At 48.9% G+C, this 25,357-nt stretch overlaps 6 protein-coding genes and 1 non-coding gene across 9 annotated transcripts; all 7 read right to left on the bottom strand.

Moving 5' to 3' along the window:
• Positions 1–1,811: 1,811 nt before the first annotated feature.
• LOC136474425 (uncharacterized) lies at positions 1,812–3,370 on the bottom strand. Of its 3 annotated transcripts, none has more exons than XR_010762925.1 (3): positions 3,201–3,370; positions 2,922–3,062; positions 1,812–2,603 (listed from the first exon to the last, which is right to left on the bottom strand). XR_010762925.1 is itself a non-coding variant. In XM_066471999.1 (2 exons), the coding sequence occupies exons 1-2, from the start codon at positions 3,080–3,082 to the stop codon at positions 2,130–2,132; spliced, it is 630 nt and encodes a 209-aa protein (XP_066328096.1). In that variant the 5' UTR covers positions 3,083–3,182; the 3' UTR covers positions 1,812–2,129. The 3 variants fall into 3 exon arrangements, 1 of the variants encoding a protein (XP_066328096.1); XR_010762924.1 differs by having other exon boundaries at positions 1,812–2,598; XM_066471999.1 differs by lacking the exon at positions 3,201–3,370 and having other exon boundaries at positions 1,812–2,598; positions 2,922–3,182.
• Positions 3,371–4,231: 861 nt separating this feature from the next.
• Positions 4,232–4,305, bottom strand: TRNAT-AGU (transfer RNA threonine (anticodon AGU)). Its single transcript has one exon. It is a non-coding gene; the product is annotated as a tRNA-Thr (tRNA).
• Positions 4,306–4,927: 622 nt separating this feature from the next.
• Positions 4,928–7,440, bottom strand: LOC136474424 (uncharacterized protein At1g65710-like). The gene is made up of 2 exons (XM_066471998.1): positions 6,096–7,440; positions 4,928–6,008 (listed from the first exon to the last, which is right to left on the bottom strand). Exons 1-2 carry the CDS (start codon positions 7,068–7,070, stop codon positions 5,097–5,099), a joined length of 1,887 nt encoding a protein of 628 aa, XP_066328095.1. The 5' UTR covers positions 7,071–7,440; the 3' UTR covers positions 4,928–5,096.
• Positions 7,441–9,771: 2,331 nt separating this feature from the next.
• LOC136474423 (uncharacterized) lies at positions 9,772–13,458 on the bottom strand. Its single transcript, XM_066471997.1, has 4 exons — positions 12,743–13,458; positions 12,051–12,306; positions 11,209–11,386; positions 9,772–10,243 (listed from the first exon to the last, which is right to left on the bottom strand). The coding sequence occupies exons 1-4, from the start codon at positions 13,017–13,019 to the stop codon at positions 9,845–9,847; spliced, it is 1,110 nt and encodes a 369-aa protein (XP_066328094.1). The 5' UTR covers positions 13,020–13,458; the 3' UTR covers positions 9,772–9,844.
• Positions 13,459–15,348: 1,890 nt separating this feature from the next.
• LOC136474422 (ferredoxin-thioredoxin reductase, variable chain) lies at positions 15,349–16,215 on the bottom strand. Its single transcript, XM_066471996.1, has one exon. It carries the CDS (start codon positions 16,085–16,087, stop codon positions 15,620–15,622), a length of 468 nt encoding a protein of 155 aa, XP_066328093.1. The 5' UTR covers positions 16,088–16,215; the 3' UTR covers positions 15,349–15,619.
• A 2,255-nt stretch (positions 16,216–18,470) lies between these two features.
• LOC136477830 (vacuolar-sorting protein BRO1-like) lies at positions 18,471–22,390 on the bottom strand. Its single transcript, XM_066476090.1, has 2 exons — positions 21,630–22,390; positions 18,471–19,288 (listed from the first exon to the last, which is right to left on the bottom strand). Exons 1-2 carry the CDS (start codon positions 22,230–22,232, stop codon positions 18,845–18,847), a joined length of 1,047 nt encoding a protein of 348 aa, XP_066332187.1. The 5' UTR covers positions 22,233–22,390; the 3' UTR covers positions 18,471–18,844.
• Positions 22,391–22,779: 389 nt separating this feature from the next.
• LOC136477829 (ethylene-responsive transcription factor ERF054-like) lies at positions 22,780–25,095 on the bottom strand. Its single transcript, XM_066476089.1, has one exon. It carries the CDS (start codon positions 24,807–24,809, stop codon positions 23,391–23,393), a length of 1,419 nt encoding a protein of 472 aa, XP_066332186.1. The 5' UTR covers positions 24,810–25,095; the 3' UTR covers positions 22,780–23,390.
• Between the last annotated feature and the right edge of the window lie 262 nt (positions 25,096–25,357).

Here is a 25,357-nt window from a genome sequence, read left to right as displayed (position 1 = left end):
AAGCAGCAATTTTAGCTGATTCTACACCTGCTGCCCTTGTGGCTCTTCGTGTTGAACCCATAGTTTTTAAGGCGGTAAGGCGAGGTGCGGCGCTCCACCCCCTTCCAGACGCCTAGGCGGGTTAGGCGCATGGCGAGGTGACGCCATACACAAATAACAGAAAGGAGCAGAGCACGAGTACAAGAAGCAGAGCAGAGAAAGAAGGGGGAGGAAAAGCAGAGCCGCAGTGGAAAGAGGGATGGAGGATTGGAGGAAGAACAGAGGAAGGAGAGGCCAAGAGGGGAGAGCATACCCGCAGAGTGGAGCCAGTGATGGAGGAGGCGGCGGAGAGGTCCTGGAGACGGCCGCAGATGGGGCGGGAGTCGCGGCAGGATTCACGGCCACGGATGGGGCGGGAGTCTCGGTCGTGGACGGGGCGGAAGTCGCGGACGCGGATGGGACGTGGGTCGCGGACTCAGGGTCGCAGGCGTCGCCGGCCCGCCGCTCGATTTCAGGTGAGCCGACGCGCTCTTCTCTCTCCCTCTCGCCTCCCTTTCCCTCCCTCGACTGGCGCGAGTCAGATGGATGCGTCTTTGGCGGGAGGTATGCGCGCGCTGCTCCCTCTTTCCCGCGCGCTCGCGCCTCTGTTTCCTGCGCGCACGCAACGCTCCGCTCTTTCCCCCGCGTGCGCAATCCCAGGCTTCCCGACAGCGCGCGCGGTTTTCCTCCTGCGCTCTCGCGCGCGCGGCGTCCGCCTAGAGCAAGTCGACGCCATGGCGACGACTTGGGGTGCAAAGCGACGCCATACGCAAGGATGCCGTGGCGAGCCCGACGCCATGGTTCAAAAAACGCCCGGACGACAAGGCGTCGCCTAGGCGACGGCTTAAAAACTATGGTTGAACCTAAACCTAAAAGTGATATAAGGTAAGCTGCCTCCAAGACAGCCCTCTACATCCTTCAACAGTACCTTGTACCTTTTTCCTTATATATATATCCCAAAATGAGCAATACCTTTTCCTTCTTATGATCTGGGTGCTTGCGTTATGGACAGGCAACAAGATCTTTTGAAGAACATTGTTGGGATCAAACCAAAGCGACCGAAAGTTAGCAGCCCTTCACAGCCAACAGATAGCAATAAGCCTAAGCATGGGGAAGAAGATTCTGTCAGCGAGTTGTCTTCATCGCAGAATCAGTCGGGACTACTCGTGGGCGAGAAGGGATCATCTCATGGGACTGTGAATCCTGACCACACAGCGCCAAGGCTTGAAAAACCAAGAGAGGAGCAACAGAACACAGCTGGAAGTTTGCTTGGTTTAGCCTATGAGGGTTCGGACGAAGAATAGTTGATCATGTGAGCCCCATGGGAACTGGACTATTTACTGTCAGATGTCTGCATTCCAAACGGCAAAATGTAGATTGTATATTAGTTTTTTTAATGTACTATTATTAGGTTGGGTTTTGCACCAGGATCGAATGGAAAGCTGTGTTAATGTTGCTAAGCTGCTACTCCCCTATCTGTTAAGCGTTTTTTACATTCCGTTGCCGCAGAAGGTTGACGCCAAATTTTCACTGCAATGCATCTGTGCTTTGTTTTATCAGAAAAGTTGCTCACACTTCCCATGTCACTTTTATCCGGGAAACAATCCAAAATATAAGTTAAATAGCACAACGATCTAGGGGGGTAAAGTCAGCAGCTGAGGCATAAAATTTGCGCCCAACGTTCAATGTGTGCACAACAATTGACAAACACAATAAGTTACCACCAACACTTGGATACCATGTGGGCACAACACGGGCAGTTAATACTCCTATCTAGCTTAATCAAAGCATCATAGCAGGAACTTGACCATTAGTTGTGACATAAAAAGAACTTTACAAGTTGATCCAGTATCGCAAACACTTAACAAAGGGACAAGTTATCAATTCTGTAGCCTTCTGAATGTAGTGCAGTCTTAGGAATTGATGAAGCCATGAAGACGAAGGGGGCTCCAAGCGTGTTAGGTCATGGCCAAAAACAAAGACAGATTTACATATTTTTCCAGAAGTTTCTGATGCCATAAGCAAAAGATTTCAGGCTGCCCAAAAGACCTGTGTTCGCGGACTCCTCAAGCTTTGGGTTGTCTTCTCTGCATAACACCTTACCTTCATCCTTAGGAATGCTCAGAAACTTGAACTGTTCCTTGAAGTTGAGCCACTTCAGCATCATCCTTGGGCGTGGAATGCTCAGAAACTTGTCTTTCAGCCACTCTGGGTTCATCCTTTTGCATGAGGTGAGCCACTTCAGCATCATCCTTGGGCGTGGAATGCTCAGAAACCTGTCTTTCAGCCACTCTGGCTTCCTCCTTTTGCATGAGGTGAGCCACTTCAGCATCATCCTTGGGCGTGGAATGCTCAGAAACCTGTCTTTCAGCCACTCTGGCTTCATCCTTTTGCATGAGGTGCTCAGTGACTTCAACTGTGACTTGACGTGGAGCTGTCTTAGGATTATCCAGTGGTAATTTTGCATGATTATACACCATTTCTTGAAGTACCGGACGCACTGTGTAAAAACTGCCTCCAATTTGATCACAGATATTTGTTATTATAGTAGGAAACTTGCCTTCATTTGAAGCTCTATAACTGCACTAAACAGAAACACATGATTTAACAGTCACGACAATAACTAACTAACCAGAAAAAAAAGGTTTTTATAACTCCTAGACATAATTGCCACTCTTTATCAGAATCCTACAAATCTGAATGAGTTGTGCCACATTTCCATTGTTAATTTCTAAATCTCAAATGTCAATCCTTAATGCATAACTAGCATAAGTGTCTATTACTCGGCTGGGAAAAAGCCAAACAGAAATGCTAATGAGCTGAAAGCTACACACACTTTGCTACTTATGACCCAAAAAGATAAACTCTACAACCAGAAAATCGAGTGAGAAGAAGTCACCTACTTCTCAACGAATTCCACTATCAAAGCCCTCCTCTCCTGCATTGAAATCCTCTTCCGCCCCTTGGGCGGTGGCTCCTGCGCAGGCAGCGGCGCCGCATGCGCCTTCCCCCGGGAGGTCCGGTAGCACGACCGTGTGGTGGCGCTAGAGACACCCGCGATCATTGGGAAGAGGGAACAGATCAGGCAAACAAGATCACATCACCGCCGGGGCCAAAACCCAGAGTTTGGATCGGACACGGGAGGCGCGGGCGAAATAGGCTTGATGACTAGCTTTACTCACCTTTCCTGAAGGCCGCGGAGGAGAAGAGGCGCGCGGACGCCTGCATCGCGGAGCGCAATGGCAGATCGCGGAGGGAAGGCGGGCGCCCTAGGGTTTCATGCCCTGTCTGACTGGACGAGGAGAGCAAGGTTTTAGCTTTGACTGAGAAGACGAAGAAGGGGGACGGGACGGACGGGCGGCGGCGGCTGGGCGTTGACTGCACTAAACCAAGAATAATAAGGGCTGTGCATTCCAAAAAAAAAAAGGTATGTCAGCTTCTTGACTTTTTTTTTAGAAATATGTCAGCTTCTTGACAAAAAAAAAATTATTTACATATATATGCTCGACCCGAGTTCAACCAGTCGACTTCGCCAGGGGTAGTCCTTTTCATGTGCCTTTGAATCTTTGATGAAACGCAAAAAGATTGATAGTTGTTTCCAAATTCCATCTAAAAAGATTTGTTGTCATTTATTGTTCAAAAAGAAGTTATGCCCGTCTGGATTGAAGGAGATTTTGAAAATATGATAAAAAGAATCTCATAATCCTAAGTACTCATCCAAACATGATAGATTTTAGAGCAGATTCTAAAATTTAACACATCAGAGATATTTGATTTGGAAATCCCTATGCAATCCAATACAATATTCATCCTAGAAATCACCAAAGTTGAGTTCAAGGCACATAAATCACCAAACCTCCCAAATACGATTCTATATTATAGGTATGACAAAATATATGAAAAATAAAAAAATATAAACATGATGAATTTTAGAGTAGATTCTAAAAAGCTAACACATATAAGATATATTTGATTTGAAAAATCCCTATGCAATCTAATACAAGATCCATCCTGAAAATCACCAAACCTACCAAAAACAAGAAAATTGCTAGATTTTGTTATGTGCATTGCTGGATTTTGTTATGTGTATGACAAGAAAAAATGAAATCTAAAAGAAAAAAAATAATGCTTTCGTTGAGATACAAGAAAATTGCTCTGGATTTTGTTATGTGTATGACAATAAAAAATGAAATCTGAAAAAAAATAAAAATAATGCTTTCGTTGAGATTTGAACTCAAGACCTCCCGCTTACTAAACGGGTGCTCTAACCAACTGAGCTACGAAAGCTATTGCATTTGAGTAAATCTTGTAACTTGTTTTACTAGTTAAACATGCTTTTTTTTCAACAGATGCAGAATCTGATGATCCTTATCAGGTACTCACTCGATCCCAAAAAATGCAATTCCTAAAGAGTAAACAAAATCAAGTTGGTTCAAATTCAACAAACTACCAATCTTTATGATGCAAGTAAACATCACTTCATTAATTATAAAATATATTTTTGTAGTAAATCTATTTGGAAATATTAATATTGATATTATTTTCTATAAAACTTGTCCTAAACTTCAAATTACAGGACGAATGTATTTGACTGAACATGTTGGAGTATGACTAAACCTCACCTTCCTTCTCATCACAGGAGACACAAATTATAAAACGTTATACCAATACTTGACAAAGGGCGCCTTATAGAACTCTCAATCAGGAGAAATAGCTCGAGTGACTATCGAACTGGAGAGAATTGTTGGTTTGCATTAGCATACTAACATATTGATCAGGGACTGTGCGTTCGGAAACATGATTTTTAATGCCAATACCAGGGGGGCTCTGTCTTCTCTCCCTGTTGTGTGAAGTAGCAACTGAACAGAAGAAAATGACAACCCTGTGAAGGTCTCTGATCAAACCAACATGCATGAAATGGTGCGCAAAATGTCACACCATGAATCACATCTGAAAAATGTGTGGCTACCAAAGAAACACAGACACATATGTGGAGGAGCAGCAATCCATCTTGCCACCACCACCTAGATAGATAGAACAAATACACTCAGACCATGCCTCTGCTTACAGCTACGACTCTACGAGTTCGCCGAGACGACTCTAACACCAGACCGGCCGCTCGCCACGCTGCCGCTGCCACGATGAGCGCTGCGTCCACGGTACTGGCCGTTACCATATCCAGAGCCGGCGCGCGACCGGCCACTGGGCTCGGGCTGGGACTGCCTCTGCTTGCTCTGTCGGGGCCTGTTCATCGGGCTGCAGCGGCCGCCGTGACTGCCGGACTGCTCGACAACCTCGTCGCCGATGCTCCACGTCCGGTCCGAGGACTCGACCGAGGTGGGCTCCCAGGAGGGCGTCCACGGGTGGCCGGAGACGCTGTTGCTCCCGGCTGACTCCTGAGACTCGGTTTCCGCGCGGACGTCCCGCACCGGCGGCAGGTGTTTGCGCGCGGCGGCGGCGCTCGGCTCGACGAGGTCGTCGCTGCCGGCCGGCGAGTTGACGGAGCCTTTGTCGTCGGCGGAGTGGCCAGGCTCGTATTCGTAGGTGCGGTTCTCGGACGACGAGGAGTTGAGGTCGGCCACGGCCTCGACGATGGAGCAGGCCTTGGCGACGCACGCCGGGAGCGAGAAGGACGGTGTCGCAGGCGTGGCCGCGGAGGGAGCCGCGGAGGTGGACTGCTGGTGGTAGTTGTGGATGTCCTCGAGCAGCTGGGTGGTGTACGAGCCGGGGTTTTGGTCAAAGTCGCGCGACGCCCGCCGCGATCGGCAGCCTGGCTGCGCGCCGGGCCTTTGGGTCTGGCTCTCGGCCACGATGCTCACCGTGCGCGTCGCGGCCGTCTTCGACGAGTGCGCTCTCGTCTCTGACGCCGCAACCGCAACGGCGGCGTCCTCTGCGATCTCCGGCTTGCAGCTGCTTGGCACCGCCGTCGGCTCCTTTCCACGCCCGGTAGCCTTCTTGGGCGTCGCGGCGACGGCAGTCTCAGTGGATTTCTGAAGTCACAGTAAAAGTTTGAGCGAGTGGTACGGTAGAATTGCACTAATAACTGGAGTAAAATTCAAGTTTTGTCTGATCTTTACCTTCTGCGGCCTGGCACTGTGGTTGCTGTTATTACGGAGAGAGTTCTCGTCGAGCTCGGCCATGGGGTTGCGCCTGTACGGATACTGCTCGTTCTTCCTGGACGAGCTCCGGCTCAGCACCGGCGTCGGCCCCGCCGCCGGCCCGCCTCCAGCATTCTCATTCCCCGCCGCCATCCTCGCGGGAGAGCTCGTTCTCAGCGACGCGCACCTCTTCGCCGACGCGGCCGCGGGCGACGACGCGCGTCCCTTCTCCCTCGCGGGCACGGACACCATCTTCCCGGGCTGCGGCTGCCTCGCGCGGTCTCCGCCGCCGCAGCCCGCCGTCGCCACAGAGGTCGCAGCGTCGTCCGCGCGTCGCCCGGGGGACCGGCTGGCCCTCCGGCTCCCACTCCCGGCACCGCTCCTCTCCCGGCTACCCGACCGCTTCCGCTGCGGCGAGCCCCGGTGCGGCGACGGCCTGGACACGCCCTGCCTCTCCCAGTCGCACTCCTCGTCCGCGCCACCACCGGCCCTGCAGGCTTCCTGGTCGAAGTCGTAGCTGCGCTTGGACCCCGAGCGCCTCCTACGGTGTCCGCCGCCGCCGCCTCCCGCCTCACCGGACGACGACGCCGCCCTCCCGGCCCCGGACGAGCTCCTGCTGAGCCGGCCGCACTGGATCAGGATCGCGTCCACCTCCTCCTTGGTGCAGCTGGAAGTGCGCACGGGCGCCGAGGGCACCAGCACCACCGGCAGCTGCTTCGGCTGCGCCGGCGGCTCTTGCGACCCCGACGACCGCTTCTTCTTCGGATCCTTGGCCGACGACCCTGGCCTCACGACGAACACCGCGGCCTTGTTCGCCGTCGCCGCGGCCTCCCCCGCCGCCGCCCTCTTGGGCTGCTGCTGCGGCGCCGGCTTCTTGGCCTTGTCGTCGGAGACCACCACGGCGATCTTCCCGGGCTTGGCCGGTGGCTTCTTCTTGCTTAAGCAGAGGCCCATGGTGGCTTCTGGTGGCAGGAGCTCCGGCCAGCGACTCTGCGAGCGAGCTGGAGGAGGTGGGACTGGAGTGAAGTGAGGGAGGGAAAGAGTGCGTTGGACTGTGACGTGGTGGTATTTAAGCGCGCGTGGGGAGGAGCGATTAGCGAGATAATTAATTATGTGTTAGTGTGATGACTGATGAGCAAAGGCAAAGCTGCTGGTGATGCGAGACGGGGGGCATTCAAATCCTCTCTCGCGGATGGCCTTGAGGCTCGTGCGCGCACGCACGCACGTGGGGAGCGCGGGAGCGGCGTTGGCTGGTCACGGTGCTGTGAACCGACGGGTGGGACTGGAGGGTGCCTCGGTGGATGGTCTACAAGGAATACGTCCACAGGGGTGGGGACGCTATCCGTTACAAACATCGCGGAGCCTGGGTATTGATTATTACCTCATCATCTCGTCTTCAAAAATGTTCAGGGGTTGCACCAGCATCAGAGACGCGTGTGCACTGCTACTGATGCTAGGTGATAACTTCATCTGGTACTCTGCTTTGCTAATCGTCCTCGAGACGGGTAATGCACGGGAAAGCAGCAATCGCAAGCGAGGAAGCTTTGCGAGATCGACGGAGGCCAATTCTGCAGCCCCCACGGCTGGTCAACCCTGGTTACGCGCATACCAGCAGAACAGTTTGTTTCCATGGACAGTTGAGCCGTTTCATGCGTGCTGCCTCGTGCGGGGCCCCTGCGTCAGGAATTAGGCTGGTGCAACGGCACCACGATTCAAACGCAGAGCACGTTTGGTTTTGAATCCGGGATCCGGGCAGCTCGACCTGGCGGTGGCTGGTGCAGTGCTGCGTGCGCAAGCCTCACCTAACAACGACCGTTGCCATCTCTTCCCTTCTCCGTCTCTAATACAGTAAATGCTTTTTGAACCCGAGCCGACCGTTGGAGGGGGGAGCAGAGCAGGGCGTCATCCTCGGCTTCTCGCATCGGATTCGCGCGCGCTCTCGGCTCTCCCGTCGTGTGGATTGGCAGCATCCATCCGCCTACGTTGATCCGTCCGCAAGGGACGGGGGATCGGATCGGCCTGACCTTCACGTGATCAGCACGTCGCATCAGCAAATCAGGCAGGAAGCAGGATAATACGGCGAGAGATGGGCACGGGCGCGGGACTGATTCTTCTGACGGCTCCTTAAACTCGTGTCCGCCCATCGACCAACCTTTGGCCTGCAAAACAACCGGATCCAATGCCGCTAATTCACTCCTGGGCCTGATGGCCCGGCCGGTGGCATCATATCAGCCTGTTCGGTTGGCTGGTTCATATCGTTGCTGGTTCGTGAAGAAGTACTGCTGGCTGGTTTGTGTGAGAGAAAAATACTGTTCCGGCTGAAAATTTACGATCGTTTACGACAAGCCACAGCCAAACGAACAGGCTAACCTCTACACGGGCCCGGGCGAGTGAGATGGAGAGCTGCGCGTTAACGGTCCCTGCTTTGCAGCACATGCCTGAACTCCGCGGCGCGCTGGCTGTAAAACCGCGACCTATGATGGATTTCAGCTTTCAGATACATGGATGGTCATCTTTCTGACAAGAAGTTTGCCAAATATCCAATTTGACTTCAAGTTCCTGGTGCGATATCCAAATATCGAATTTGACTTCAATTTTCCCGAAAGTTGGAGCAGCCTTGGAGGGCATGCTGCAGGAGGGCTTTGCTTCATCAAGGGTGAAACTGAAAACGCGAAGCGGAAAGGAGGCATGCTGTTTTCTTTACAGACCAACCAGGGAGGAAAAGGGCTGGCTGGCTTGTGCTTCTCATGACCCTGTGCGCACCGCACTGCTTTCGATGTCTTTCAACGTAGTGTCGGAGTTCATCGCAACCTTTTGCCACACGAATAGAGAGATTTAATTAACGCAAAAAGGAAAAGGATAACGGAGTGATTAACCAGGACGCATTGACACCACACCCAACGTCTCATGGAAATCACTAGTGCAGCCCTACCCTACGCAGCAACAAGCTTACCAGCCTATCTCAGCAGTCAGCACTACGGATCTTGAAGAATGCGTTTCTACTCTCCTCCATCGGTCCTTACACATTTCACGTATCCAGAAGTCAAATTATTTTAAGTTTGCATGAGTTTATAAAAAATAGTATCAGCATGTTTATCTCTAAACAATTCTTGAACATATATATCACTATTTAATCTAGCTAATGATACTTATTACACAACATAAATATTGATATATTTTATATGTTTAGTCACCGGCCACCCAGTATCGCCGGAGCAGCTCGCTTTAGAAGGCCACCTCAACCGTCGAGTCGTCGACAAAGGCGATGGCTAGCTCATGTGCTCACCTTGTCGACCGGCCTCGGATGGGCGACGGCCAGCGGCCATGGCGTGCGCGCGAGGAGAAGGCTGGCACGAGAAGACTGGCGTAATTATTGTTTTTCTAATCTAATGATTATAGTAGCGGGTCTTCTTTGCCTTTAGGTCGGACCTCTTTTTTTTCACGATAAAGACTTTTTGCTTAGGGTCACGATAAAGACCGGCTCTGTTGTTTGAGGCCGACCTGAACGAGATTATGATCCCTGCTTTTGCAACACTCCGGATGCGAGCAACGCCGTAGCCCGTAGGTGTAACTTCAGTAATACCCTAGCAGGCCTGCTTTGAATGCAGTAACCAACTAGCAATTACAAGAAAATGAAACACAGCTTTCACGTATATAATATAATATATTCTGACATCATACTATCAGTGAGAATGAAGCTCTGCGATGGTGTTATACTGATCTCCTATTTAGTTGCTGTTTTCACCCTGTCCAAAATACCTTCCTGAAATTGTCATCAGTATATTCAGCATTACAACCTCATCGTCCATCTCAGTCTTGGTGGCAAGGATGGTGGCGCACTTGCGCAGCAAGGACCTCAGTGAGGCACACGTCTCCGCTTCCAAGGGGGTGTGAATGGCAACACAGAGTGCAAAGAGCCACAGGCAGTTATTCCTTGATAGTGTATCCAAGCTTTGAATCATATCAATGTAGTTCCTAAGTGTCGCAGCTCTTGAAACTGCATCCATGTTGCGAATCATTGTCAGGGACGGTTCAGTCTGTGGCTCCGATCTGTTGCCAGGTTTTGTTGAGACTTTTGTCGCACTAGATGCAGATGGTTCATCAGAATTGTCAAGCTCAGAGAGCACCTGAGGAAATTAATAATCTCATATAATTAGTAGATGCTGTGAAGAAGGTAAATATGAAGAAGATGGTAGCTCAAGTCAAGCATTCAAATTGAAAAACCAGTAAGTTCAAGTCATTGCATATAAGAAGAAAGAATCTTTTTGGTGTCATACTGGATTGGGGATTTCTATAAATATGATACTATACCAGGTGACAATAATTTATTAAATGGCAGTCTCAAGAAAAAGAAAAAAAAGGCACTGCAAACCAGGGAGTACTCAAGTTCCAAGAGTAACTAGTATGGTCATACTAGTCCTTGCATCATAGAAATCCTACTGACGGTACAATTGTTGGCTTGATGACGGTACCATTTATTTACTATGCAGACCATACAGATTAAGGCCCTGTTTGTTTTAGCATGCAGATTGTGGATTGCATCTAGGAGCAAACATTCACCATTGTATCATACAAAAAGCAAGCAAACTGTAAAAACAAACATTAGAATAAAACATACTGCTAGTGTGATAAGGCATTCTATCAGTACCATAGCTGTCAGATTTTCAGGATGCACTTTTTTTAACACTTCCCTTCCTAAGAACAAAGGATACCCATTGCCCCATCATGAAAATAAAGTAATTTATGTGACAACAGAACAAACCATACAGTAATAACATACAGAATTATTCCAACATAGGTTATAGATAAGAAAAGAAGTGTTCGTTGCCAAATGAAATAACATATTGAATCATAAGACATGTTTGCAATTGCTCTAGACTTGTGCCACTAAAATTTAAGGGTCAAGTGTCCAACAAAATAGTAAAATATGTCAACAAGTTCTTTTATAAAAAAATGGTAAGCCAACAAATTAAGAAGCAATATTACAATCATTAGGGTGTTGTCTTTACGAAGGTAATTATGAGAAATAGAAAACAAAACTGAAATGTGGTTATAAATGTTTGCATCTTTTAAACTACACAAGATAGCTTACCATCCTGGTTTCCACGAACTGGGTGATAAATGTGTCCTCCCATTGTTTTGATGCACGCAAATCAGGTAAGCACTTTGGTATGTCCGGAATATCTGGCATATAAGGAGTTTGCTCATTTCTAGCTGCACTTGAATATATCTTGGCTACCTTCACTCTAGGAATTTGGTTAGCTTCCCACCTGTAAACCAATGTTTTCATGCCATACTCAAAGTAATGTTTTCGGGTAAGCCAATTGATGATCACGAGAAGTATATCTAAAAAAATAATAGAAAACTGAGGTCCCCACCTTATATATTGTTGGGTTCAGCTTTAGCTTAATAGCTTCACAAAATGAACTGCCGATATTTCTATCTGGTAGGTAGGTTTGGGAGATCCTATTTAGCAAATATAACTAGTCATGGTTTGACATCCTATTTTCTAACCATTAGTTCATTTGGTAAACTTCACCAAAACAAGCTAGTATGGAGAAATCCTAGTAATCAAATATCACTTTACTATAATTCACATTTGTTCATATGTTGAAGTCACAGTGAGTAAACCTAATTGCAAGAGATATTGATCTTACTAAGATAATGGATATTCATCTATTCAACACTGAACCATATATAATAAAAGGCCTTAATGGCCACAAAAACTAAATAATACATACTAGCAAGACTAGGGTGTTGCATCATGCAATAGAGCCTTGTAACAGTAGTAATTGTTCAGGTTAAATTAAATATCGACTAAAGAATACAATGAATCGTGCACAGATGGGCAACCCAGTAATACGAATCTTTGTTTGGCATCACAATATCATGTTCGGGTCCTATAAATCTGAGGAAACCAGAAGCAAAGAATACCTGACACGCCGAAGGTACTCAAAGCCATCAAGTGGCTCGCCAGACTCGAAATCTGGATCTCCATCCACAGCAAATGCAGGCTTCAGAATTCCCTCATAGTCATCGTCACTATCATCTTCATATTCCACATCTTCACCTTGATGAAACGGCTCTTCAACCACTCCGCATGCCCCAGCATGGTCATGAGCAGACTCAGAGTGGTGTTCGTCACAAACTGCCAGATCCCCATTTCTGTGGGCACCAATCTCTGCAGCACCTACACAGGTATCATATAACAAATGAGGACATCGCAAGAAAATTACTAGCAGCATATTTAACAAGCAAAATGATTTAATTTTGCACACAAGTTCTTAAGAGCATCTCCAAGAGTCTTTCTTAAACTCACTCTCTAAATCATCATTTGGAGACTCATTTGAATAAAAACCGCTCGCTATATTTCAGCATCCAACAAGTTTCCTATATCTTGTTCCCACTCTAGAGCCAGCCCCGCTATGCATCTTTGTCTTACAAGAAATCCGAAATACAGGATTGACAATATTTGAAAATCTAATTAAAGAATCTGTTCAAGGGTATTTTTCACCAAAATCTCTATTCCTACCAATTATCAATTAAGAGGCTCTTAGAGCAACATCAATTATCAATTAAGAGGCTCTTGGAGTTGCTCTAAGGGGCAAGGACGAGAAGAGACGTACCCAAGAACCGTGCCGCCGCCGCCTCTTCGGGCCACTTCCTCACGCCCATAGCCTTCATCCCCCTATTACCCCTCCTGCTCCTGACGTCCTCCTCGGCGGCGAGCAGCCCGTCGTACTCACCGGAGAACCCGGAGGCCGCGAGGGCAGCGCGGACGTCGGCCCACAGCCGCGCGTGAGCCTCCTTCGACGGGGCGTCCCTGAGCGCCTCGAGCTCTGCCCTCTCGTACGTCGTCCTCCTTCCTGCAGATCTACGTTGAGCTGCGGCGGAGGCTGCCATGGCGAGGGGGGAAGCTCTGGCTGGAACTGGTAGGTTCAATTGGCGGCTCCCGGCTGGGGGAAAGTGACCACGACGTGGGTTCACGGGTGAGCGGAATGCACGCCGCCCCGTGGCAGTGCCCGCTCCGTTGGCTGCGTGCCTGCGCCAACAGCCGACGCCTTGCCCTTGTTGCTCGACGCCTTGAAGCTGCTGCTCGACGACCGGCGCTCCGTGCCTCTGCGCGTGACGGCGTGCATAGGAGAACGGGAAGGTGTGATGAACCTAACCCCGCCAACGGGGAGATAGGGCTCGGATAGCCGGCGGCGGCGGCGGAGAAGCAGCGGAGAGAGAGGTACAAGAGCCGGTTATCTTACATAGTCGCCAAAAACCCTGGTAGGCTGGAAAGTGGAAACGGCCCGAGGTCCGAGTTGTACATACAAGGCTTAAAAGCCTGAGGCCCATGGCCTGTCTTCATGTTCCTTTTTTTTTAATCTCGGAAACAAATTTCCATTCAGGATATCACTACACTCAGTCTACACATACAAATAGGGATGACAACGGGCCTCAGTCTCCGATGGGGATTTCATCTACTACTAGGGCTCCCCTCGAAAAAAAAATCTACTACTAGGGCATCATCAACAATAAAATTAACTTGCTAACTCATATCGATAGATATCATTAACAATAGGGGCGGAGCCAGAAACTAGATATAGAGGGGGGCCGACATATAGTGTATAGAAACTTCTATTAATAGGGACCAATCATATATATATGTACATATTTATCATGAATTTTTTATTAACCATGCGGACATCAAATCTTTATATTAAAAATTCCGTCAATTTTATAATATACAAAATCTAAAAGTATGTGAAGGACATCAACAGCTACAAAGGGTTAATAATTAAGTCATATATGTCCTGCACTCCTGCTCCTGCCTCATGGCTTGCGCCTAGTAGTGAGCGTGTGGCACCGCGTGCTATTATGATGAGATCATGAGAACAACACCGTCGAAATGCGACTACGTACAACAGGCGAGTAGAGTGGCATTTGGCATGCCGCTTGCTGTACTACATCAAACATGGGTAGTAATCACGATTAAGACCTTGTTTGGAACGCATAACTATTCTATTTCTATGGTTTTTTTCATGTAAAATTTCTATTTTGTTCATATAAAATTCATATGTTCCAATTATACATAAGAATTGAAAATAATGTTATAGTTTGATTCTCCAACTCTTCAGGGCCATACCTAATTTTGTTCTATTCTACTTTATATGCATTGCAAATAGTCGTAGCCGAATGCTCGAAAAAACAGGCGTAGCCAAATATGTATATTGAATAATAGCTTAAGACATATTAGCACTAATTAATGAAACAAATTGCATCTGAAGTTGGGAGGGGCCACGGCCCTTGTCGACCCCTCTGTGGCTCCGCCGGTAGAGTCAACTTGCTAGCTCGTATAGATATCATCAACAATAAAGTCAACTTGCTAGCTCATATAAATTTAAAAAATAATGAAAGTAGAGTAATCTAATATGTTAGTGTGGAATAATATGCAGACGTGTATGGCAAGATCGAAATGGAAGGGTTTCTAAAACCAGCAATCCACGGAGGAAACACTTCGTGTAAAAATCAATGAAGAGGCTGTAGCGTTGTACTTGGTCTATGGCAAGATCGAACAAAATTTGGTGAGGCCATTCCAGCATTGTGCTGGTACCGTGTTTGTACACCTTGTTTTTATTTGATCCATTGTAAACAACTGCTGCTTTTCCTACTTAGAGTGTCTCCAACAATAAATCTATATAGACATCTAAATCCAAAATAAATAGCAAAAGATTTAAAATTAGCCTCCAACAAAATGCCTATACAGAAGACCTATTTTTAGTTGCCTAAGAAATATAACCTAGATATAAGCATCCTCTCTCATAAAAACATATTTACAGAAAGAATTTTTTTTTTAAATTTTATTATTAAAAAAGATATCGAATATATATTGAACCTTCCTGTAACGCTACCCGAAGAACAAACGAGTCTTACATTTTTTGCGCTGTGGTCGGAAACAGCGTTAGGAGGACGTTACGCAATCTCCGCCGCGCGCGGACGGAAAGCGCGTGAATAGTAAGCGCAACAGAGAATAGTGACGAAACAGCGGGCTGAACAGTGGTAGTGCAACGACTCAAACAGTATATGAACAGTGACCATTGTGTGACCAATAAATTGAACTGAGGGAGTATAAAATAAGCAGATTTTATAGTCAAAGGAAACAATTCGTATTTGCAATGCATTTTGTACCGATCAGACAAACGAATTCCTTGGAAGAATCTGCAAAATAACTAAGCACAGAGCATAGCCAACAAACAGCGGCAAAATTATCACTATTATAACTATCGATGATCACCAACATCCGAACAATTCCCCACAGCTGTGAAAAATAGATGCTGAACCGAACGAGGAAGAAGAGCCTGAGCAGCACAACAGGCAGCGAGTAAGCAAGCATTTGCCATGCATGCCTCACGAGCTCCTACACCGGAACAATATAGACAAGCGACCGCCGCGGCCATGATTATTCTATAAGAACGGCGCTCGCCGCTTACTCGAACGCACTCTGACGCCGTCACTCACTCCTCATCGACGAACTCGAACTCGTCCTCGCGGAGGTGGGTGAAGAACCGGACGGGCTTGGGCTGGCCCTCGACGGCGAGCTGGAACTCGACCTTGAAGGGGAGGTTGGCCGTGACGCGCTTGCCCTTCCACACGCAGACGTACTGCTTGACGACGCCCTCCATGCCCTGGATGTCCAGGTCGGGCGCCTTGAGGACGTGGTAGACGCGGAGCGGCGCCGTGACGCGCACCCGCCGGCCGATCTTGGGCGCGGCCGCGGCCTCCTCGGCCGCCACGTCGTCCGACTCCGAGGTCACCTCGCTGGTGAGCGCGACCTGGAGGAGCAGCCGCGCGCGGCGCGGGGGCGGGCCGGGGAGCCGGGGGAAGGCGGCGGACGCGGGCGACGGGGAAGGGAGGCGGCGGTGCAGGAGCACCGAGGAGGTGGAGGTGGAGGGCGGCGCCACGGACGCGGTGGCGGTCGCCATTGGGGTATGCGCGCGGCGAGTGGGCGGGCGTGTGGGTGGAGGATGGAGGGGAGTCCTGTGTTGGGTCGAACAGGTGGTGGCCGCGGGAGAGGCGAGGAAAGGATAGAGGCGCGGGGCAAACGAAAGGCGGAGGGGAGCGGACGGCCGCTGCGACTGCGAGTTGCGTATGGCTTCTACCGAGGTTGATTCCTTTGGTTTGCCTCCGACCCTCTCCGTTCGTTTGGGCCTCGGGAAATGCTGAGAATCTAGCGAGTTTGCACAGCATCTAGCATGGAAATCAACTGGATAAGGCGGGAGCGCACGCCTGGCTGTGGTTGCTCTGCTCGCCGTGCCCGGGGCGCCGGGACAGGCGAGAGAGGCGAGGACGGCGACGATTTGGCATGGGCGCGTGGCACGGCACCTCCACGGTTTGCACTTCGCCGACTCGCCACGCGGCGCCGGCTCTATTTGGCCACTTGCCGCCGGGACACTACGCGCGCACGTATCTTCAAATCGAACCATGAGCTGAGCTGTGCAAACAGAACCGTGGTATGTCAGAGCAAAAGCGACTCTTACTATCGCTTCGCACCATGGGCAATAAAGTGCTTGTTTAGTTCCCAAAAAATTTTTCAAAAAGTGTTACAGTATTCATCACATCGAATCTTGCGATATTTGCATGGAGTATTAAATATAGACGAAAAAAACTAATTGCACAGTTTGGTTGGAAATTGCGAGACGAACGTTGTGAGCTTAATTAGTCCATAATTGAACACTAATTGCCAAATAAAAACGAAAGTGCTACTATAACCAAATTCCTAAAAATCGCTAACTAAACACAGCCAAAAAAACGAAGCACAGCTCCCAAATCACTTGCACATGCAGTTGAAGCAAGAAAAGTGCATATGGAGTAGTACTTTTTAATTGTTTTATGGACCCATTAACCGATGCTTGCACTAGGAAGATCGAACCATCTGCAAAATCGATTTTCAACTGACCTGTGTCAGTCTCAGTTCGATGTTAGGGCTGGAGCTGCCTTAGGGCAACGCTCCAGGTTGGATGTTAGTTTCATAGTCCACATCAGCATTTGGTGGCCAGATCAACAACGATGGTAGCTCTGCAGGTACAAAGAAGCCTGCAGAGAATGCATTCACCATATTCGTTGGTTGGTTTTTGGGTTGGCTGATGCTGGTTTATTATGAGAAAAAAAAACATTGTTGCCTGACTAGTTTAGATCAGCTGAAACCAACCAGCGAATAGGCTGATTAGCCTTATCTGACACAAATCAGAAGCAATCGCTCCCACCCGCGTTGCACGATTGAAGCCACTAGTTGATTCTTTTGTGCAGTAAAAGTAAATGCAGCTTTTCAGAAGAGAGGACAAAGTGACAGCACTCATAAGAATGAAAAGCATTAGCCTGCGTTGAAAACTTTGGTTGCTTAAACATGTGTTGTCTAACTTTTAGCTGAGACCACTACTCGTGTTAGCCTTCATAGGGGCTGCCCTTAGTCGTTTCCATTGCGAAATACTCTCTCCATTCTAAACTATAAGATATTTTATTATTTCTAATTACATATTATTTACTATGTATCTAGACATGACTTATATCTAGCTATCTAGCGAAACCTATAAATTTAAAAAAGCCAAAACGTCTTATAACTTGAAACGGGGAGAAGGTACGGAGTTGGAAATTTGCGTGCTGGTTCATTGGCGTCTGTACATAGGGGTATTCCGGTTATGTGTGTGTATGAGTTCGTAGGAGTGAATCTACCTCCATGTATAAGTGTCTGGGTATGATTCAATTTTTTTTTGAATTTACGGTGATGTGGCATATAAATAACGAAAAGAAAGAGAGAGAGATTAATATGGATAAAACCGCACATCATTCTTTCCAACACATTTATCCTGTTATACACGTGTTATCAACAACACAGCAAAATGAAATAATGATACAAAACCTCCACGATGAATTATATTTGTGAAAGGAGAAGATACATAACACCCCTCCATGATGAACTTATGTTTGTCATTGCAGAAGATACATAACGCCGTGCAGGCGATGAATTGGCACTTTGCATCTGAATAGAGTTGTTTGGTTTGTTTCAACAACTTGCCAATACAAGTTATACACGCCACAATTTACTAGGCATGTATTTGGTTTATATCATAATTCACAACTATGGCGTGCCAAACTTTCTTAGTCATATGTTCCACATGTCATAATCATTTTGATGCCAAACTTTCTTAGCCATATGTCCCACATCTCATAGTCATTTCGATGGCAAACTTTGCAACAAGTGTGGTGCTCGATTTATTGGCTACATTTCATCTAATCTTAGTTGCAGCAAAGTTAGGCATCAACCAAACATGCCAATGACGATTACATTGCTATAACGAAACCGTAACGAGAAAAAGGCTATTTATACACAAAGAATAGAGTTCGCATAGCTCATTTTGCTTTAAACCCCAACAGGATAGGTTTGTAGGACTGATGACGACTTCAAGTTGAACACCACCAAAAATAGAAACTACCTAGCAGCAAAATTTTCCTATCCAAGGGCAGCATAACATATCACAAACGCGTCAACGCAAATATTAGTTGCATCTCCGCAAATATCATCAGCCGAATTGTGCACCTATTTAGACTCCGGCAGAACAACAAAATAAGAATGATAATGAACATTATCAACCCTACAAATTCTGCTATAGAGGGAAATCTTTACATGCAAATGCAACTATGCACGTACCATTCCATAACTTTACCATATCAAAAGCATCCATTTATGGAGATTGAGTGCTGTTTTCAGTCTTTGGATCTAAGATCTCACTCAAGGATGCAGAACGGACGAGTGAAGCTGCTGGTAGAGAGGCCAATGATTCAGCAGCCGGAATGCGAAAAAGATATACGCGATAATTCTCCTCTTTCGCTGTCTCCGTGCTCTTGTTCATATCTCGTTCTAGTCTGAAAGCATAGTCATACAGGGGTCCAGGAGCTCCTCTTGCAGTTCGCTTTGCATCCACAAGTGCCTTAATTCCGACCTGCAAACGAGATATCTCCTCACCAATTTCTGTCTTCCCATGGAGTTCAATACTGTACCTATAGCAAGCTTCTGCATTGAACAGAGCAGCCTTCAATTGGATATGGGATACCCATGATCTTTCAAAGTGGTTCTGCAGCGGAGGAGCAACTAGTGCAGCATAAGCTTCTTCATAGTACAGGGCAGCCTGCATATAGCCAGACACATAAGAGTTTAGCCTTTTCCTGAGGTGAATGGTTTTTTCACACAAGAAACGGTACAGAATTTTTAAATGCTGAGCAACGTACAAACACATCTATTTATTTTGTCGCTCTAATAAAATGATAAACAGTGTCATGCATGCTTACTAGTACCATCACAGAAGGCACAAAAAAATAGCAGTAGCACCATCAACTAGAGATTAGTTAACAATTTGGGAAACTAGGATCATCCATTTATCTACTTTTAGTTTCTATTCTCCTTTAAATTTCAATCAGAACCGTCCATATAGTTTGAGCTAACCTTTGGTCGATAAAACAAAATTGAATTACTTTAGTCTCTATAAGGTTCCTCTCCCTTTCTGAATTTCTTTCCCCTGACCAAACTAAGCCTTAAAGTTCAAGATGTTGTCTACGATGTGCATCCCATAACATAGTAATTGGAAAGAGTAATGGGCATTGTCTAAATATCTCAATCAACTTGTTAGCTTTAAGAGGAGGTATAATCCCCAAACTTCTAGAACCGATGGTTTGGATGTACACTCAAACCACCTAAGTTTGAATTCTCTTCAACTTTATCTATTCAAAATGTAATTCCTCCTTCACATGTTTCATAACCCTCAACCTGGGATTTACAAAGATTCATTTTTTTATGTTTGGTGTGTTCACCAATCCACTAAGATATCTAGTTGTACAAAATCAAAATCTGTCAAGGATAACAAGGCATCAACCTGTCACCATATGTAAACTAATGACTAAAATCTCACTTAGCTAGCCAACTTTTCCGATTCGCTTTGTTTTATTTGTTGCGGTGATTAATTAAGTAAATATGCATCCAAGCAACATAAAAATGAGCAACATCGAACTTTAGAATCAACTGCAACCAGTACTGCAGGAAGAATGACAGAATCATTTAAGTATTTAACAGATCAAATGACATTCATTTTCATTATAGAACAGTGTCATGATCCTATAGAATTATACTCCCTCCAGGCATAATGAGATGATGTTTCAAACAGTAAAAAGTACTCCCTTCAGTTTCCTAGAGGATGTCGTTTTAGACATGGCCTGAGTCAAACATTGGGAACATAAATCATAATAAGTAACTTTTAAGTGTTGAGTTTAGAAATGTAAAAACCATATGAATAGATTTGTGACATTTGTATACTTTTATAAAAGCATTTTTCAAGACAAATCTATTCATATGGGTTCGAAGCAGCCTCTCCGCATATTTTGCGGGGGGGAGGCTTGCCTCGGTTTTTCCCTTCCCCAGACCCCACTCATATGAGAGCCTCCGGCACTGGGTCTGCCCTATACAAATGTCATTTTTTAATAAATATTTTTATAAATAGAAGTCAAAGTTATGCTTTGGAGACCGTGTCATTGTCCAAAACGACTTCCTTTAGCAAACTGGAAGGAGTAGCTAACTACTCCGCCATTCCAAATTATAGTTCACTTTAGCTTTATCCTAAGTCCAATTTCTCAAACTTTGTCCTAAGTTCAAAGAAAAATATGTTAACAAACTTGGTCAAAAGTATATAATTTGGAAAGGAGGGAGTATGTATAAGTCAAATTTGCTGTCCGGAACATCATCTAATTATGACTGGATGTAGTATTGATTGATTCATCTATTTGGATATGTTACCATGATCTACTTGTAAGTGAATTTACATCTTTTTAATAGGGATTCACGATCATAGCTGGAAGTAGATCTCAGAGCTACCAGAGATGGAACTGATTCACAATGGGGACAATCTAATTTGGACAATGCAATTGACGTAAAGCTCCAAACTAATGCCAATTTCAAAAGCATCAACATTTGCGCCCTCTAATCTCTATCACCCTCCCATGGGTTCACTCAAAAGGGAACATGTGCATTTCGAATTCAGATTTCTTGACCAACCTGACAAATCTACTAGGGAGCACCGGAGCACTACCATCTTCAGTTCCTCGTTGGATCAACACGAACAAATAGGCCACTCCTACCATTTTTTCAGTGTTTGCTTTTAACATACATTTTCTCATCTTAAAATACCCAAAACAATTTTCATCAAACTTCGATAAGCGAGTAGTCATAAACTAGCGGCCCGTTCGGCTGACAGAATTTTGGCTGAAACTGGCCGGAAACACTATTCTGGCTGAATTGTGAGAGAAAAACGCTGTTCCGGCTGAAAAAAATAGCCGAACAAGCCGAATATGGGATAAGCCGAACGGAGCCTTGCAAAGAATTTGATCTCTGAAGTTGTGCAAAACGCACTGCAATTAAACCCCCAACAGAGACATAACGAGAGGAATGTATAGGAACAGGGCGTGTAGTCAGTAAAATCTCACCTGCCTAGCCACTTTGGAGCACACCGGCGGTGATTTCCCCGCGGCGAGAGCGCGCTCGAAACAGCACTCCTGCGCCTGCGCGAGCATGAGCCGCTCCAGCATCGCCGAGGCCTGAGAACTCATATCCACCGTCGTCGCCTCTTCCTCCTCCATCATCTCCCCCAACGCGCGGAACGCCCCGGCGGCGCGCTGGAACTCCCCGCACGCCGCCCTCACCCCTTCCTCCGTGGCGCGGCTCACGGCCGCCGCGATCCTCGAGGCGGCCGCGCCGACGTTGAACACGAGGGCGGCCTTCTCGAAGCGGAGGGAGGCGGCCGCGTGCTTCAGGTGGGGGCGGAAGGCGTCGTTCCAGGTGAAGGACAACGTCTCGTCGAAGGCGCAGGGGTCGTCGCGCGCGGAGAAGAGGAGCCGGTGGTAGCGGAGGAGGAGGGCGCGGCGGGAGGCGGGTGGCTGGGCCTGCGGGTTCTGGACGGCGACCGCGGCGCGGGCGTCGCGGATGTCGGAGAAGGACGCGGCGCCGAAGAAGTGGTGGTCGCGGAAGAGCTCGGCGGCGGCGGTCTTCTTCTCCGGGACGGAGAGCATCGGCGACGGCGGCCGCGACATGATTGGGCGACGCAACGAACGCGTCGGACTCGTCGAGGTGGACTTCTTCAGTTGAGATTCTCCCGTCAGTGCGTACAAACCGGGCTGAATTGAGCTTTACGACCTATATACCGGTGAAGGCCCAAATACGAGTACTGCATCTCCGGCACAATATTTGGGCTTTGTTCTTGGGCCAGAGGGAAGAAAAGTATCCGGTGTCTGGGCTCAGATTTGGGCGACATACTGAGCCTTTCTCTCTTCGTTATCTGGCTACACTACAACAAGAATCCAATGTCTAGACGATTTCCTGTTAGCAACTTTTGTAAAAACTTACAAAGTGCTCTTAGCTGCTCATGTGATTGATCAGTTAAACTTGAGGACATAGTATGCATTCGAGGATAAGAAGGAAATGTACATCACCAATTCTTAAGCAACTAGGAATCCATTCATTAAACATGAAACTGACACTAGATAAAGGTAGTTTTGCCAATGACATACGGAGTATATATATATATATATATATATATATATATATATATATATATATTCCAAATCCAAGGCACACAAACACACGCACACATTGACTCTCATATTTGTGCCATAGCACTAGTACAATGCAGTACGTGACATAAAGGCATAAACCTCAGCTAAGAGCAGAGGAGAGCATAAAACCCGTCTCCTCTCCCAAAGCCTGTAGGGATCCCTAATAAAGACAGACACTACTTCATGCCGCTATGCAACTACAAATCATGCAGCAAGGAAACATGCTAGAAATGAAATACCTAAAGATAATGTTGGAATCATGAAATCGTCATGGAAATATCAGCAAGGATGGCGGTTGAAATATAGGCCATCCTTGTCCCCAGCCTCAAAAATCCAGCCGGGATTCCTTATGGTGTTTCATCAGGAGAAAAAAGCGGTCAGAGGGAAAGGTCCAGATAAAATGGTGGTCCTTCAGATGCTCCTGCTGTGTGAAATGGCGATCGTACGGCGAGATGCCACAAGCTGACTCTTAAAATCCGCTTTTTTTCAGCTTATTTTTTCAGTCGGAACAATATTTTTCTCTCGTATCAAATCAGTATTTCGGCTTATTTTTCGGACCGAACGGGCCAAAAACCTGCGACCTATGCGCATCCCGCGTCCTGGATACTTCCTGCGCGTGAAGATCGTGTGCGATGCTCAGTCCTTCCACATGTAGGTTGGACTGCGGGGAGGAGGAGGACGAGGAGGAGGAGGAGGAGAAAGGGAGGCAGCGGAGGCCACGGCGGTGCCTACTGCCGGTGCCGCCGGGGCTGCCGGCGCGCTGGACACGTAGTCCATGCTGGTCGCCTCACTGGCGAAGCGAGACTGGAGGAAGAGGCCGTCGGCGTTGTCCATGTCGTAGTCCCACACGGAGCTGCCCGGGCCCCAGGCGCTGAACCACGCCTCGTCGGCGGGACCCCACACGCCGCCCGACGCCACCGACGGCTGAAACATGACCGCGTTGCCGTCACCGCCTTGGTGACCGGCCGACTGGAGCTGAGGATCTGGCTCGGGTTCGGAGCTCTTTCCTTGCTCTGTTTCCGGGAGCAGAGGCTTCGCTTCGCTGTTGCACGGCTGTTGTTCACCGTCATGCTGCTGAGCTTGCTTCGTGTGATTGTCGTCGGGCGTCGGCGGAGCGGACGAGGAAGAGGAGGAGCACGACGCCGCCGCGCTGGCGCTGGTGCGGCCGCTCCCGCCGACGCGGCCCTTGCCGAGGAACAGGTCGGGGAAGTTGAGCTTGGCGTTCTCGCCGCGGAGCTTGAAGGCCTCGCGGTCGTACGCCATGGCGGCGTCCTCGGCGGTGTCGAAGGTGCCGAGCCACAGGCGCCTGCGGTTCCGCGGGAGGCGGATCTCCGCCACCCACTTCCCCCAGTGGCGCTGCCGCACGCCGCGGTAGAGCTTGGTGGGCGGGCCCGGCGCGCGCAGCAGCTGCTGGTACAGCGCCGGCTGCACGGCCCCGCCGCGGAACCCGCGGGGGCTCAGGTTCAGCGCCTCGCTCCAGTAGCGTAGCAGCATTTGCTGCTGCACCTCCGGCGCCAGGAGCTGCGGCGGGAACAGAGGAGCCGCCGCCGCTGCCGCCGCCCCGAACTGTTGGTGCGGCTGCTCGCTGCTTCCGAACGAAATCATCTGCTGGTGCTGCAAAGGCTGCTGATGCTGCTGCGGCGGCAGAGGCTGCTGGAACACGCTGGGGTACTGCAGCAGCGGCAGGAGCCTCGGCGACCCAGCCGTGGACGCTGGCACCACCGCTGCCGTCGATGCCGCCGGAGCCTGATCGTACGCGAACGGAAATATGTGTCGCGTCGATGGCAGCGACGTTGCCGGCGGCGACAAGGGGCTGGAAACAGAGGACGAGTCAGGGGAAGGCGGAGCCGACGAGAGCGAGGACAGGGAGCGGTTGAGGCGGCGGTCCGGGCTGCGGATCTTCTTCAGGGGCCGGAGCAATGCGGCCGCCGGCGCGTCTTCTAAAACTGGCGCCAGCTGCCTGCCCGCGGCGGAGCCCGAGGTCACGCCCTTCCCCTTCCAGCCCCTCCCGCGGCCTCCACCGCCGCCGTCCCCGCCCCTGCCCACCGGCTCCATCCCTGCCTGCCTGCCTCCAACGCGCCGAGCTGCAATCTATGAAGCGTGTGTGTGTGGAGTGCCGTGTCCCGGCCGCCCGCTGCGAACTGCACCGACCGAGGAGCTTGAAGCCGCGCGTGGAAAGGAAAGACCAGGAGCGAGGCTTTGCCAAGGAAGCGGGCGACCGGTCGTGCGTGCGCGAGCCAATGGGGCGCGCGGCTCTGATTCGGAGGGGGCGTCCCGTGGCGAGGCTCGCGCTTTATAAAGGTCGCGTGGTCGCCAGGATCGCGCCAAAAAGGCGGGCCGATTTTTTGCTGCTCGCCGGGGCGTTCCACGGAGGAGGAGGAAGAGGAAAAGGAGGATGCCCGTTGTGTGGCGGGGACGGGGTCGGGGTCGGTGGTCGGGCCCCACGCGCATTGACCCCTTCCCGCCCGCGCGGCTCGCGCCACGCCGGACGCCGCGATCCGTGCGCGCGCGATACGCCCGCCGCACGCATCCCGAGGCGTGCGCTGGGCAAGCGCGGACGTTGCTTTTGGTTCGGCTCGCTGTAGATCGCGAGCGAGCGAGCG

This window comes from Miscanthus floridulus, chromosome 8 (assembly GCF_019320115.1).
Source record: "Miscanthus floridulus cultivar M001 chromosome 8, ASM1932011v1, whole genome shotgun sequence".
Taxonomy (NCBI): domain Eukaryota; kingdom Viridiplantae; phylum Streptophyta; class Magnoliopsida; order Poales; family Poaceae; genus Miscanthus; species Miscanthus floridulus.
The sequence above is the reverse complement of the archived record's forward strand: the minus strand, read 5'-3'. Positions and strand labels throughout refer to the sequence as shown.